Raw genomic sequence first — 14,643 nt, 5'->3', positions numbered from 1 at the left:
CAACCATGCCTGGCCATAATAGAAATTCTATCATTTATTTGACCTGTCTTTCTTATAATCTCAATACCGCTTAAAAAATAGTGTTGTATTGACTCACCCACATTTCTTTGAGGTATATTGGTATTAAGTATTATTCTCATCATTTATAAAACAAAGAGAGATAAAGTGATTTGTAAAAGGTCAAATCTTGAATAAGATTCAAATATTCAACCCATAAATATCATCAAAGAAGAGACCAAATTATCCTTATTTGTAGATGCTATAATGGTTCACTTAGAAAATCCCCTAAAACAGAAAAGAAACTAATATAATTCATTCAATGATCAGGGTAAAGACTAAATCCACAAAAAACCCTGATATTTATATATTTCAATAATAAAATCCTATAGAAAATAATAGAAAAAGAAATCCAATTAAACATAACTAAAAATGCATAAAAATACTTGAGTACATTAGGCATATTCTTGAAAGGAAAAAAAAGAATTTTTTAAATAGTTGGAGGGATATTCATTGCTCATGATTGGTACGTGACAATGTAATAAAAATGATGATATTAACTAAATTATATTTATAGACTTAATGCTCTGTCAATTAAATTCTCAAGGAGGTACTTTTAGAGAATAAGACAATATATACACAATTTTCTTGGAGGAGCAGAAGGTCTAGAATCTTAAAGGGAAATAATTGGGGGTGGGGAGTAAGAATGAAAAAAGACTAGGACTTTTTGAACTCAAGATTAAATTATGAAGCAACAATCATCAAAATTATTTGATAGGGCAAAACCAAATATATTTATAGCAACACTTTTATAGTAGCAAAGAACTAGAAACTATGTTAATTGAACAAGAATTAGCTAAACAAATTATTCTATATGTATGTAATGGAATTACACCATAAGAAATGATGAGTAACATGGATTTAGAGAAACCTGAGAATGTTTGTGTAAATCAACAAATAGTGAAATAAGCAGAATCAGAAAAATATTTTGTGCAAAAGGCAAGGAAAACAATTTAAAAAGAGTTAATACATCTGATTAGTGTAATGGCCAATCCAATACCATAACAACAAAATGAAGGAGCGTCTATTGATATGTATGGTAATAGAAATTAAGATATTTAGTATTATTATAAAAATAGTTTGGATTTCATCCCCCTGAAAAAATTTTTGGGACTCCCAGGATTCTGGGGTCATGCTTTGAGAACCACTGTACTAGAGGTGTTGAATTAGCACAGCTAATACTTTACATTTTTTTTTCTCAACTCTTTTTATTTGTTACAAAGGAAGACTTCTCCTTGGTAAGGGGAGATATGATGGTGGGAGGAGAGCTGTCATAACAATACAAAAAGGAAGAAAAGAGAGAAAATGAAACATTTTAAAAATACTCCAAAAAGAACAAAAAGAAGTTCTGAAGGGGACAAAGACAAGTGAAGGTAGTTTGGGTACTGTCATATTACATTTAATATATATTTAAAAATATAATCTGTATGCAAAAAGAGTTCATAATTACATATACAATTGTCTCTTTGTTTTTGCATATTAGAATGTTTGTGTTTTCTAGGCTCATAATAAAAGAAGAAATTTAAAAATCTATGAAAACTATTTGGTATGGGATAAAACATGAAATTATTGAAACTAAATATGAAATAAGAGAAGTACACACCTTAATTCACACATATGTTTTTCTTTCCCTGTTGTAAGATGTTTTTCTAGGCAAAAAAGCTAGGATATAGGACTTGAAATAAGGAGGATCTGCGCTCTAATCATGGCAGAGACCTTCAATAGCTATATGATCTTAGGCAATCATTTATCTTTCCTGTCTCAGTTTCCACATCTAAAAATGAGGGAATTGGTTTTAATGATCTCTAAGGTACTTTGTGTCTCTAAACTTATAATCACATAAAACCATGATCTCTCGAACCCCATCAGCATGACAACATCATGTCATGTGACACATAGTTTAAATTCAACATCTTCTGTACTAAACAGATCTGAAATTTAATTTGTTTGCCAACCTCAATATTGCCTGAAAAGGCTCACAAGCATAAAATAATGCATTTTTCTCATCTTCTTATATAATTTAAAGCATCTCCAAAATGAGCCACAGAGTTATTATTGAAATATTCCCAAGACCTCAGGAGGCCAGAGACTCAAGAATGGTCATGGGTTATATGAGGATTTGACCCCTCCTTCTGTTTATCTCTTGGCTAATGCGCTAATCCTATAAATCTATAATCACCTCCAGGTCAAATGATCTCTAAGAATACAAACAGGCCTGCCATTTTTGTTGAGTCAGGGATAAAACAAAATCAAAGATTCTCTTTTATGCAAAATGCTTTTTGATAGTAAAAAAAAAAAAAATTAAGGAGAAAAAAATAGGTTGTAAACCAGCACAGAATTATCTAATCCTTCATTTGCTATTCATTCATTCATTACTTATCAACCACTTAATATTAATTCTTTTGCAGACTTGAAAATAGAGGTGATATTTAGGTCCAAATTTATAAGCACCTGTTTATCCATTTTTCCTTAGACCAGAGAATAATAAGATGTATGTTCTATATGTCTACATGGAAGGATATAGTAGCGAAAAGGGGGGGGGAAGTGAGCTAATTAAAGAGGGTTTTTTGCAGGGGAGGGAAAGGAAATATGCATTTATATAGTACTTATTATATGCCAGGCACTGTGCTAAGTTCTTTACAAATATTATCTCATCTGATCCCTAAAACAACCTATTATTATCCCCACTTTTATAGATTAAGAAACTGAGGCAGATAGAGGTTCAGTTTCTTGCCCAGGGTTATAGAGTTAGTAAATGTCTGAAGTAGGATTTGAACTTGTCTTTTCCTGATTCCAAGTTCGGGGTTGATACCACTTAGCTGCTCCATGACTACTGATTATGCCCACTGATTATGTGTGATTATGGGCAAGATACATACATAAACATATAACATATAGAAATAAAGAACTTTAAAAAAAGAATAGGAGTATAAAAGATGTCTATATGTGTATGTAAGGAAAATCAGGTAAATGTAGGACAGAACCGATTCTTTTTGTACAGCAAAATAACTGTTTGGACATGTATACATATATTATATTTAATTTATACTTTAACATATTTAACATGTATTAGTCAACCTGCCATCCGGGGGAGGGGGTGGAGGGAAGGAGGGGAAAAGTTGGAATAAAAGGTTTTGCAATTGTCAATGCTGAAAAATTACCCATGCATATATCTTGTAAATAAAAGCTATAATTAAAAAAAAATAAATGTAGGACAGAAGAAGAAAATGGGCAGGTCGCAAGATGCCAAGGTCAAGGGATAACAGGGGGATTACCAGACTATTTTCCTTGCAAGCTCAGAAGAAATTAATGAAGGCCTTTAGCCCTTTTTGAGCATCCCTGTGATGATGTCCCAAGAGGACAAGGACAAGCAGCCCCCAGGTCAAGTGAGCATGGATTGGTCATGATCTGCATCACTGAAGAGAACATGTACACAAAAGCAGAGCTGAGATGATGGAATAAAGGCAGGAACTTGCCCGACCTCTCCCCTAAACCGCTCCAAACTCCTTTAAATAAGACTTTAAACAAATTTTAGAGCATCAGATGGAGTATTACATTTTCCAGGTCAGCAGAAAAAGGCTGTGGCACTAGGGTGGGAGTCCAGCATGCAATACTAACCCAGACTGCACCAGCCCAATCTCAGCCCCAATCCCAGTTCCAGCACCAGCAAAGCAGGACTCTGTTGCTTTAGCACACTAGATTTTACAGCCACAGGGCTGAAAGAGGACTTATAATCAGGTCCCTAGAAGGATCTCTCAAAATAGTTTCATAAAATTCCTGAAGCTTGGGGTGCATCTTCCACCCTGGAAACAGAGCCCTACTTTAACATAGAGTTAAAAGCCAGGTGGCTAGAAAAATAAGCAGAAAAAGTTTCTGACCATTAAAAGTTATTATGGGGACAAGGAAGATCAAAACACACTCAGAAGAAGAAGATAAAATCAAAGCTCCTACATCCAAAGCTTCCAAGAAAAATAAGAATTTGGTTCAGGCTATGAAAGAGCTCAAAGGGAATTTTGAAAATCAAGTAAGAGAGAGAGAGGAAAAATTAGGAAAAGTATTCAGAGTGTTACAAAAGGAAATACAAATTGCTAATGAGAAGAAGGTCTTAAAAAGCAAAATTGGCCAATTGGGAAAGGAAGTACAAAAGCTCACTGAAGAAAATAATTCCTTAAAAATTAGAATTGAGGGACAGCTAGGTGGTACAATGGATAGAACACCAGACCTGAAGTCAGGAGGACCTAAATTCAAATCTGACCTCAGACACTTAACACTTTCTAGCTGTATGAACCTGGGCAAGTCATTTAACCCCAATTGCTTCAGCCAAAAAAAAAAAAAAACAGAATTGAGTAAATGGAAACGAATGACTTTATGAGAAATCAAGATACAATAAAGCAAACCAACACCACCTCAAAAATGAAAAAATAGAAAAAATGTGAAATATCTCATTGGAAAGACAACTAACCTGGAAAATAGATCCAGGAGAGACAATTTAAAAATTATTGGTCTACTTGAAAGTCATAATCAAAAAAAGAGCCTAGATATCATCTTTCAGAATTAAAAAAAAATTATCTTTATATTCTAGAACTAAAGGGTAAAATAGAAATGGAAAGAATCCACTGATCACCTCCTGAAAGAGATCCCAAAATGAAGAGAACATGTCAATCAATGAGATCACACCTCCATGCGGGTATTTAAGAATATAAATGTCAAATATTATTATCATCATCATCATCACTATATCCTAGGATCTAGAGCTGGAAAGGAGCTAAGAGATTATCTCACTCAGTCTCCTCTTTTTGCAAATAAGAAACTGAGGTAAAGTGCAGTTTTGTAGATTTAGAGCTGAAAGTGATCTTCAGATTCATCTGATCTGGATTAGGAAACTAAAAGCAAATGACTTAAAGTGAAGTCCTTATGATCTCACAGACTGTAAGTGGTAGAACCAGGATTCTAACTCCACGCTCTCTTTTCTATTGTGTCACACAGCCTTTAGTTTGCAGGATCACATAGGTAGTACTGGTGAAAGCCAATAAGTAAACCCAGACTCTGATTCTAAACTGCACCATATTTCTTCCCGTTTATTCAACAAATAAGTCTATCACAAGGGAATGATGTAGTGGCAGAAGCTTTTAATGACATAACAGATAATAAAAAAGGTGAGTGGCAAATAAAGAATCGGTTGCTGTGTCTTCAGCACAATCCAGGGGATAGGGTACCCTGACTGATCAGTCCTGGTATTGCAGTTCATTTCAATGGATTATATGTGTGCATGCAAGTATCAAAACTTTGCAATAAAGTCCCTTAAGACTTCCTCACAGGCTAAAATTTGACATAAATAAAAATAGGCTTCCTAAGCAGACTTTTCTGTTAGGGGTGGGGAGAGGGAAAACTATATTGAACAGATATCATGAATATCCTATTGAGTCTCTCCATGTAAATTAACAAATTGGCAGTGTAGTTTATTAGTCTGCTTCACCATGTAAATTCATAAATTGGCAATGTAGTTTATCATTCTGTCTCTTGTGAGTCTCTGATTATATAAATTAGCTCCCAGGATCTGATCATAGAGTGAAGTGACAAAATGGAATTTATAAACATGCAAAACCAATGACCAGAAATTAGACCCATGATAGAAACATCCCATGAGATCTCTACATGAGATCTCTCCTCTTTTCTCCTCTTCTCCTTCTCTCTCCGTTCCATTTCTCTTCCTTTCACTCTCCTTCCCTCTATTATCTTAAATACAATAGAAACTTAAGCAAACCTCTGTTTTGCAGTGATTAGAGTCTAGAAGTAATCATTTCCCCTACCTCTTCAGAAGGTGATTAGAAGGGACAAGACCAGCACAAGTACCAAAGTCAGAGAGTTTCCTGGCCTGCCACCAGAGAGAGTCATTCCGATCCACAATCTGGAGGATCTCCCCTTTTTGGAAAGGCAAACCAGCATCTGCACAAGGAATAATGGGATCCTGCCAGGGACAATACTTGGCCATTGTTCGAACATAAACCTGGTGGAAAGCATACAATTACATCAGAAGAACCTTTACTGAGAAGAATAAAACAATTCACTTCTTTATACTCATTTTCTCCATTTTCTCTGCCCACTTTTACTCCTATTCCCATAAAAGGGATCACTGATTATAAATTAAATTCCTAACATATAAGGAAGGTGAATCTCTGAATTCTTCCCAGGAAATGATACAGTTATGAAAGCAAATTCTTACCTCCTCCTCCCCTCATACCCTTCTCTTAAGTAGATTCCCCTCTTTTTGCTAGATCTTTAAGAAAAGCACCCAACTCTAATCTATTAATATTCCACTTGATTCAAACCTTGAAATTAGTATGAATAATCAGATTTTCTTCCTCTTATAAGCTTTTGAGAGACCCTCACTTTATCTGTTTCAGTATTATCCTTTAGGCTAACTCTTATCATTGGGAGTAAAAACAAATCCTTTGAAATAGTTCTAGGATAGAAAGTGTTTTATTCACAATTCTTGTTAGAATAGAACCCAAACTCTCTAATGCCCTTATAAATTCACAGAGGGCTTCTCACAGCAGGTTTATATCTTAATAATCTCTAATTCAACTCTAAATCAGGATGATGACTATAAATGAAGTTATTAATAATAATTACTGCTCAGCCATAATATTTGTGATTAGGGTTTTTGATACACAAACTAACTGCACACCAATATTCTAAAACATGAAGATTACTATCTAGTAACTCTATAATTAGTACAATTATCCCACTGTATTATGACATCCAAGTGCTATCAACTAGATGTTTTGCTCAACCAAATTGCACATTTCTCTTAATGTTTTCCTGGAGTTCTTCCTTCTATTATTTATTTCCTCATTTTGCCTCTGATATCATGAGTCTGTAAGTAAGAAATATGTCCTATTCCACTCAAAAGGCATTTATTAAGTACCTACTACATTCCAGGCACTGCACTGTAGGACTACCAAGACCAAAAAGAAATTTCTACACCCAAGGAGCTAAGAAAACTGGCATTGGGATATTGAGGAACAATTATTATGATTTTCCTAATTATTAAGATGATCTGTGTAATCAACAGACTAATCATTTAGATTTTTCAGAGCTGTCTCTTTTGGCTAGGGAGTCAGTTCTACAACATAGCTTGAAATGATCAATCAATTCTTGACCTTGCCCTCCTGTGTATGTTAAGTGAAGTGAATCAAGAATTCACTATAACCTACAACCTGTTCCAGTTATAGAACTCTGGTCCTGTACCCCCATCAAGTAATGAACTCTGGGATTTGAAATAATTGAAATAAATGAATTGTTCTCATAGGACTGGAGAACATATTATGCTGCTTTTGTGGGTTTATCCTGGGAAACCACTTAAATCCTGAAAATTACTATATAGTAATTCACCTTCCCTCTCTCTTCCCATTTATGATTTGTATATAAAATCTCTACCTTCTTGCAACAAGAGGTGGTCTCCTACCCAGGAAAACTTCCAGTTTGCAAACTATATTCCTCATTCTGAAAGTGAGTAATTAAATGGCTATTTGATCTCTAAAACCTGTCTCTGCTTTGTGCAGCTCTAGCTATCCATAGTTTAGAGACCAAGATTGTAAAATTTGGTTAATATCATATTTGACAACCTTTATTGTGGCATAGCTACCTGGAGAAATGATTTGTTGAAGTCTTACCATTGTCTGGTTATTAATGGGGCGATCAGACACTGGAACCACCTTGAACATGATTGTGCCATGAGACATAGCCTAGAAAATTTCAAAAAGAGAAATTATAATAAACTTCTAATTGATTGATCTTAGTTTTCCTCTAGCCTGCTAATATTTCCCACAGCATTGCCCAGGGGTGGTTTGTCCATGAGGACTAAACTAAGATCATTTATTGGTCAATGTCCTAGGGGGGGCCTTATGTCTCATGCTCCATATTATCTCTTCACATATATCACAACAGTTTCAGGCTCTACCTTAAATAATTTTTATTATTTTATCTAACTCTGTGAAATATATCCTTAATAATTTAAGTAGTATTGTCATTTTTATTACATTGACATAATTCAACCATAAGTTCTGAATCTCTATTTAATTTGTTTCTAAATTTTTAAGGAGCATTTTCTTTTCTTATACTTCTATTTATTTATATGAATATTATCTATGTAATTCCACCAATGAAGGTAGAGACTGATTCTCAGATAGTTTATGTTTTTAGGGTTATTTTAAATGAGATTTTAATTTCTATTCTGGATTTCATTATTGCTAAACAGAAGCATGTTGCTTTTTGTACGTTTATTTTGTTTACTCTTATTCTTCTGAAGCTACTAATTGTTTGTTACTTTCTTTGTGATTCCCCAGAATTTTCTAAGTAAACTATTATGTCACTAGCAAATGAGAATATTTTTGTCTGCTTTGCCTATCTTTATGACTTTAATTTCTTTCTCCTAATTGCTATTAATAGCAAATAACAATAGGGAAAGAAGTATACTTTCTTTATTGCTACATTACTGGGAAAGCTTCTAGTATTTCCCCATTGCATATAAAGTTAGTTTAAGGATTTGGAAATACTATTTATTATGCTAAGAAAAGAGGCTATGACTTTGCTTCATAGGGTTTTAAGCATAAATGAATGCTATACTTTGTCAAGGGTTTTAAACCTACATCTATTGATATAATAATGAGTTCTGGAATGTTTTGATTTTTAATATATTAGTTATTTTCCTAATACTGAACCATGTTTGCAACTCTAATATAAATCCCACCTGAAAATGAGTTAATTGCTGGACAAATTTTTGTAGTTTTTTTTTGCTAGGATTTGGAAAAAAATGTGAGTCAATATTCATCATGATACTATTTATAGATTTATAAAGGACATAAAGAGCAGAAGTTGGAGTCAAGAGAACCTGAGTTTAAACATCAAATAATTTACTAGTTGGGGAACCTGTTCAAGTCACTTACCTTCTCTTATCCACAATTTTCCCATCTGTAAAATATTGATAATAATAGCATTTATGTCACAGGGTTGTTGTGAATGAAACAAAATGTAAAAAAGTATTTTGCATACCTTAAAGCTCTAAATAAATATTAGTTATAATTATGATTATTTTTTCTTTGTTTTATTTTCCCCTATTTTATATATGTATTCATACCATACTTATCTCACAAAAGGAAGTTGGTAGAATATTTCTTTCTCAATTTTTGAGGATAATTTGTGAGATATATATATCTCACAAATTATCCAAATTATTATTATATATATATCAATTATTTTTAAAAGTTTGAAAGAATTCTCTAAATCCTTCTGATTCAGAGGTTTTTTCTTAATAATTTCTTTATGACTAATTCAATTTCTTTTTCTGAAATAAAATTTCTATTTAGTGTTATGTTAATTTGGTTATTTTATATTTTGCAGAAAATCCTTTCCTTTAAATTTTCAGTGTTGCGGGCATATAATTGCATATGGTAGTTTTTAATAATTCTGTTTATTTCTTTCATGTTGTGATTTCACTCTGAACATTTTTATTAAGATGATTTCCTTTTCAATCAGTTTGGCTTATAGGTTTATCACTTGAAAAAACTTTTCAAAGAAATAACTTTTAGTTTTCAATTCAATAGTCATTTGTTTTCCAACTTATTATACCGCTTCTGCATTTATTTTGAATTTGTCTATTTGCAGGATTTTCTAATTTTTAAAATGACAAATTTAATTAATTCTTTTTTTTAGTGTTCATGTGTGTCCTTAATATACACGGACAAAATTTTCCTCTAAGAATTGTTTTATTTGCATACCAAAAATTTTGGTGTATGATTTCATAATTATAATTGTCTTTTACATAGTTATTGTTTCTATTTCTGGACTTTTGACCTACTGATTGTTCAGGATGTCATTATCAAGTTTCCATTTAGAGCTGTCCTTTTCTTATGTTTCCTATACTGATTGCTATTTTCATGGTGTTTTTGTGTTACCTAGTTTTATTGTATCTCTCCTCTGATACACAATGGCTGTGTGACACTGCAAATCATTTAATCTCTCAGTACTTGCTGTAGGCAATTCTATGACACACAACTCACCAGTATATTCTATTTCCTATATCATGCCACTCTCAACATTATATAGAGATAGCATATTAAAGTTTGCAGAGTTTTGTATGTTCAATCTCATTTAGTCCTCACAACAACCCTGGGAGGCAGGTGCTATTATTGTCCCCATTTTACAGATGAGGAAGCTGAGGCAGAAGGAGATTTAAGTCAGACATATCAAAATGGAGACCACAACTCTCAGTGTGCCTACCTAAGTAAGTCAGATGAAAATATAATTAAGAAACATTTTTTTTAAAATAAAAATATAACAAAACACAGGTAACATTACATTTAAAACCAAGCCAACATACAGCCTTCAAATATACCTATGTAGGGTCTTCTTTTTTATTTGAGTTTGACACCACTGGTTTAAGTGACTTGCCCAAGCTTATACAGTTAGTTAGAGTCTTAGGCTGAATTTGGACCAGGTTTTCCTGACTCCAGTCCAGTACTGTCTCCACTGCACCCCTAGTTAAATTGTTGATGATGATGATGATGATGATGATGATGATGATGATGATGATGATGAAGAAAGAAGAAGAAAAAGAAGAAGAGAAGGAGGAGAAGGGGGCAGGGAAAAAGGAGGAGGGGGAAAGAAGGGAAGGAAGGGAAGGAAGGGAAGGAAAAAGGAAAGGAAGAGAAGGAGGGAAGGAAGGGAGTGAGGGAAGGGGGAAGGGAGGGAGGGAGGAAGAGAGGAGGGAAAAGAGGAAAGAAAGGAGGGAGGGAGGAAGAAAGGAAGAAAGGAAGGAAAAAAGGGAGGGAGTGAGGAAGAGAGGGAGGGAGAGAAAGGCAAAGTTTGATACCAGGATATGGATCACTTGTTCTGGTTCAAGTCCCTCCACTGAAATGCCATTCACTTCCACCAATTTGTCTCCAGCATAGAGAAGCCCTAGACAAAGAGAAACATAAAATAAAGGTGGTGTTATTGAGATGTGGGTAAGGGTTGGTGGGAAGGATGCCTGAGACCCTCAGGGGTACAAAGAATAGTGTCAAAAACAAAAATGGAGTGAAAAGAAGGAAAGAAGGGCTACCATAAGGATAAATTTCATCAAAGCATTCTGTGGAAAAGTTAGGTGCCTAATCCAAGCTGTGCCTGGAAAGGAATTTTCTTTATAAGATTTTGCTTAATGTCCTCCAGTAATCAAGGAAAATTCACAATTGCCTGAGGCTATTCCACTTGGGGAGAACAATAATGGTCAGGAAACTTTTCCTTATCCTTACTTACTCCTACTTTTGTCTTCTGGAACCAAACCAAACCAAGTCAAATGTTTTAAAACACATGAAGTCACATATCATGCCATCTCCCTTCCCCATCTTCTCTTCTCTAAGCCAAGTCTTTCCAGTTCTCCCAACAGATATAGTTTCTAATCCCTTTACCCTATAGATCCACTCTCCTCTAGGTTATAGGATAACAGATTTAAAGTTGGAAATGAATTTAGAAATCATCAGGGTCAAATTCTTCATTTTACAGACAGAGAAACTAAGGCCCAGGGAATGTAAGTCACTTGCTCAAGTCGTACAGATAGAAAGTATATAGCAGAGCTGGGCTTCCAACTCAGGACCTCCAATTCTAATGCTAGTGTTGTCTACCATGGTCCCATTATAGCTTATCAAAGTCCTTCCCAAAGACATCCAGAACTGAAAAGAATACTCCCTGCCTAGTCTGATGGGACCCAGTGCAGTGGGTCAGCCCATCAAACCCCTTTTTCTGGATGTTGCCTCTGGGAATGGAGCCCAGCATAATGCTTTCACGGGGGTTAAGACTTTGACTGAAATAAGTCCTCAGTGCACAGTAGTACACACTTTTCATATACCTCCAAGTTCTTCCTAACCTAGAGTTTTACCTGTCTCAGGGCAAATGCGAGGAAGGAGTTTTGTTGTCTTTAAATACAGGTTGTTGCCATTATAATCGTTATTATAACAGTGATTATATCCTTATTACTAATTGCACCATGCATGTTTGGCGTATTCTCTGGATTTTAGTGTCCTAGGATGTTTAGCATCTGTGTAACTAGGGCAGTGAAGGTAGCAGCAGACAGAGTGCTGCCCCGAGTCAGGGAGACTCATTTCACTAAGTTCAAATCCAACCTCAGACACTTAGCTGAGTAATCCTGGACACATCCCTTACCACTGTTTGCTTTAGTTTCCTCATCTATAAAATGAGCTGGAGAAGGAAATGGTAAATCACTTCAGGATCTTTGCCAAGAAAACCCCAAATGGGGTCATGAAGAGTCACAGACAACTAAACAACAACAGCAGCAACCTAAAATGTGTGGCTTCTCATTTAATCTCCTTGGGCTTCGATTTCCTCATCTCTGAAATCAAAGGGAACATTCTGGCTGAAGTCCACTCTGGCTCCAGATAGATGATCCTATGCTCATTCACATTTCACATTGAGAAAGGAGCAAATTAACTTTTTCTGGTAATTACTTATAAGCAGTTTAATCTCGATTAAATTCACTGTCTCTCAAGTCTAATAAGCCAATAAGGATAACAATGAGTATGGATTTGCAGAGCACACCAACAGATGTCAGGAGAATGTTTTTCAAGAGGCCACCTCCCACATGGGCCCCTGTCTGATATTGTGACTTTTGTTGGGTCTTCCCTTTGTCAGCTAGTCAGTTTGTGCTAGCCCCCACTCAATCAACATAACTACAAAGTTCCCTTCTTATCAGCTGCCTTCAACCCAAAACTGGTAGAAAGGCAGCAGAAAGTAAAATAAAGCCAAGATTTTTAAAAAAATGTTGTAATTTTGTTGACTCATTCTTTGACCTTCATCTTGGCTTATTCTTGTTTCTAAACTTCAGATAAATCTTTTTTTTTTTTTTGAGCCAGACAGCTTTTTATTGATTCATATTTTTTTTAAAATTATAGCTTTTTATTTACAAAACATATGTATGGGTAATTTTTTCAACATTGACCCTTGTAAAACCTTCTGTTCCAACTTTTCCCCTCCTTCCCCTCACCCCCTTCCCCAGATGGCAGGTAGTCCAATACATGTTAAATATGTTAAAATATATGTATATATATATGTATATATATGTATATATATTTATACAATTATCTTGCTACACAAGAAAAATTGAATCTAGAAAGAAGGAAAAAAAAACCTGAGGAGGAAAACAAAAATGCAAACACATAATAACAGATTAGATAAGAGATGAAGTGACTTGACCAAATTTGCTTAACTTAGAAAGTGACAGATAAGAATTTGAACTCAGAGAAGCTGACTTCAAATCAACAATTCTTCTTGTATTACACCACAGCTGTCTCATGTCAAGAGTTACATATTAGATAGAATTAAAGTTATGATTTTGAAAATCATCAATATGGAAGTCATGATTAGAGGTCTGATTCTTTCCTCCTCCCTCCCTCCTTTCCTTTCTTCCTTGCTTCCCTTCTTTCTTCCTTCCTCTCGTTCTTCTCTTCCTTTTTCTTCCTTCCTTCCTTCCTTCCTTCCTTCCTTCCTTCCTTCCTTCTTCCTTCCTCTCGTTCTTCTCTTCCTTTTTCTTCCTTCCTTCCTTCTTTCTTTCTTTCTTTCTTTCTTTCTTTCTTTCTTCTTTCTTTCTTCTTTCTTTCTTCCTTCCTTCCTTCCTTCCCTCCTTCCCTCCTTCCCTCCTTCCTTCCTTCTTTCTTTCTTTCTTTCTTTCTTCCTTCCTTCCTTCCTTCCTCCTTCCCTCCTTCCCTCCTTCCTTCCTTCCTTCTTTCCTTCTTTCCTTCCTTCCTTCCTTCCTTCCTTCCTTCCTTCCTTCCTTCCTTCCTTCCTTCCTTCCTTCCTTCTTTCCTTCCTTCCTTCCTTCTTTCCTTCCTAATAATATTCTACCTATGATGCTATATAGCCTCAAATTATAGAATAGAACTACAATACAAATTGTAGTTCACACAAAAATGAATGTAGCTAGATTTCGGCATATTACCAACAAGAGCTTGGTGTAGTCCAGTTCAGGCTGGTCCTATTGTTCAGATTTGGGAATGGAATGAAATGAGACCCTCCTAGTCCATACATAGCAGCATAGACCGCCATTTTATTAAGATGCATCCATGTGCCAGGCATAAGACTGGGATATACAAAGAAAAATAAAATGTGTGACTTCCTGACCTTTGCCTTGGTTGGTTTGTGGGTGTCAAATCTGAGAAAGGAGGTTTTGACTGCATCTATATGGGGACTTTGTAAGGAAGTTACACCTCTGATTCAAGCCTTAGTAGCTGAAGACTAATTGAGTCTTGGGACAACTTCAAAAACTTTTAAGGAAAAACTAATCTAATCTTCAGAAGAAAGAGTCTTGGGAAAATCTAGCCCAGATGATATATGGCAGGGCCTCATGCAGATAATGCTGCTATTTTAATTTACATGGTAGAAGTGCTATCAATATTAGCATCTCAAGGATACTTAAGACCAAAAGGAGGAGACTGTGTATCAAGAGTGAGGAATATTAAATGGATGATCAAACTGTTGTATAGGTTGTATAGGTGTGTGTGAAAAACCAACAAACAATGAAAGCAGATCTCTAACAAG

At 35.0% G+C, this 14,643-nt stretch overlaps 1 protein-coding gene across 1 annotated transcript in view; it reads right to left on the bottom strand.

Annotated features, from left to right (window-relative positions):
* Positions 1-14,643, bottom strand: part of MPP4 (MAGUK p55 scaffold protein 4) — a 46,803-nt gene that overhangs the window by 20,967 nt on the left and 11,193 nt on the right. The window contains exons 7-9 of the mRNA XM_051990520.1: positions 10,931-11,016; positions 7,734-7,805; positions 5,868-6,064 (exon numbers count right to left, since the gene is read on the bottom strand). Coding sequence (XP_051846480.1) covers positions 5,868-6,064; positions 7,734-7,805; positions 10,931-11,016 — 355 coding nt within the window. The remainder of the gene's footprint in view (positions 1-5,867; positions 6,065-7,733; positions 7,806-10,930; positions 11,017-14,643) is intronic.

Source organism: Antechinus flavipes, chromosome 3 (genome assembly GCF_016432865.1).
Source record: "Antechinus flavipes isolate AdamAnt ecotype Samford, QLD, Australia chromosome 3, AdamAnt_v2, whole genome shotgun sequence".
Taxonomy (NCBI): Eukaryota; Metazoa; Chordata; class Mammalia; order Dasyuromorphia; family Dasyuridae; genus Antechinus; species Antechinus flavipes.
This window is presented reverse-complemented; position numbering and strand designations above follow the sequence as displayed.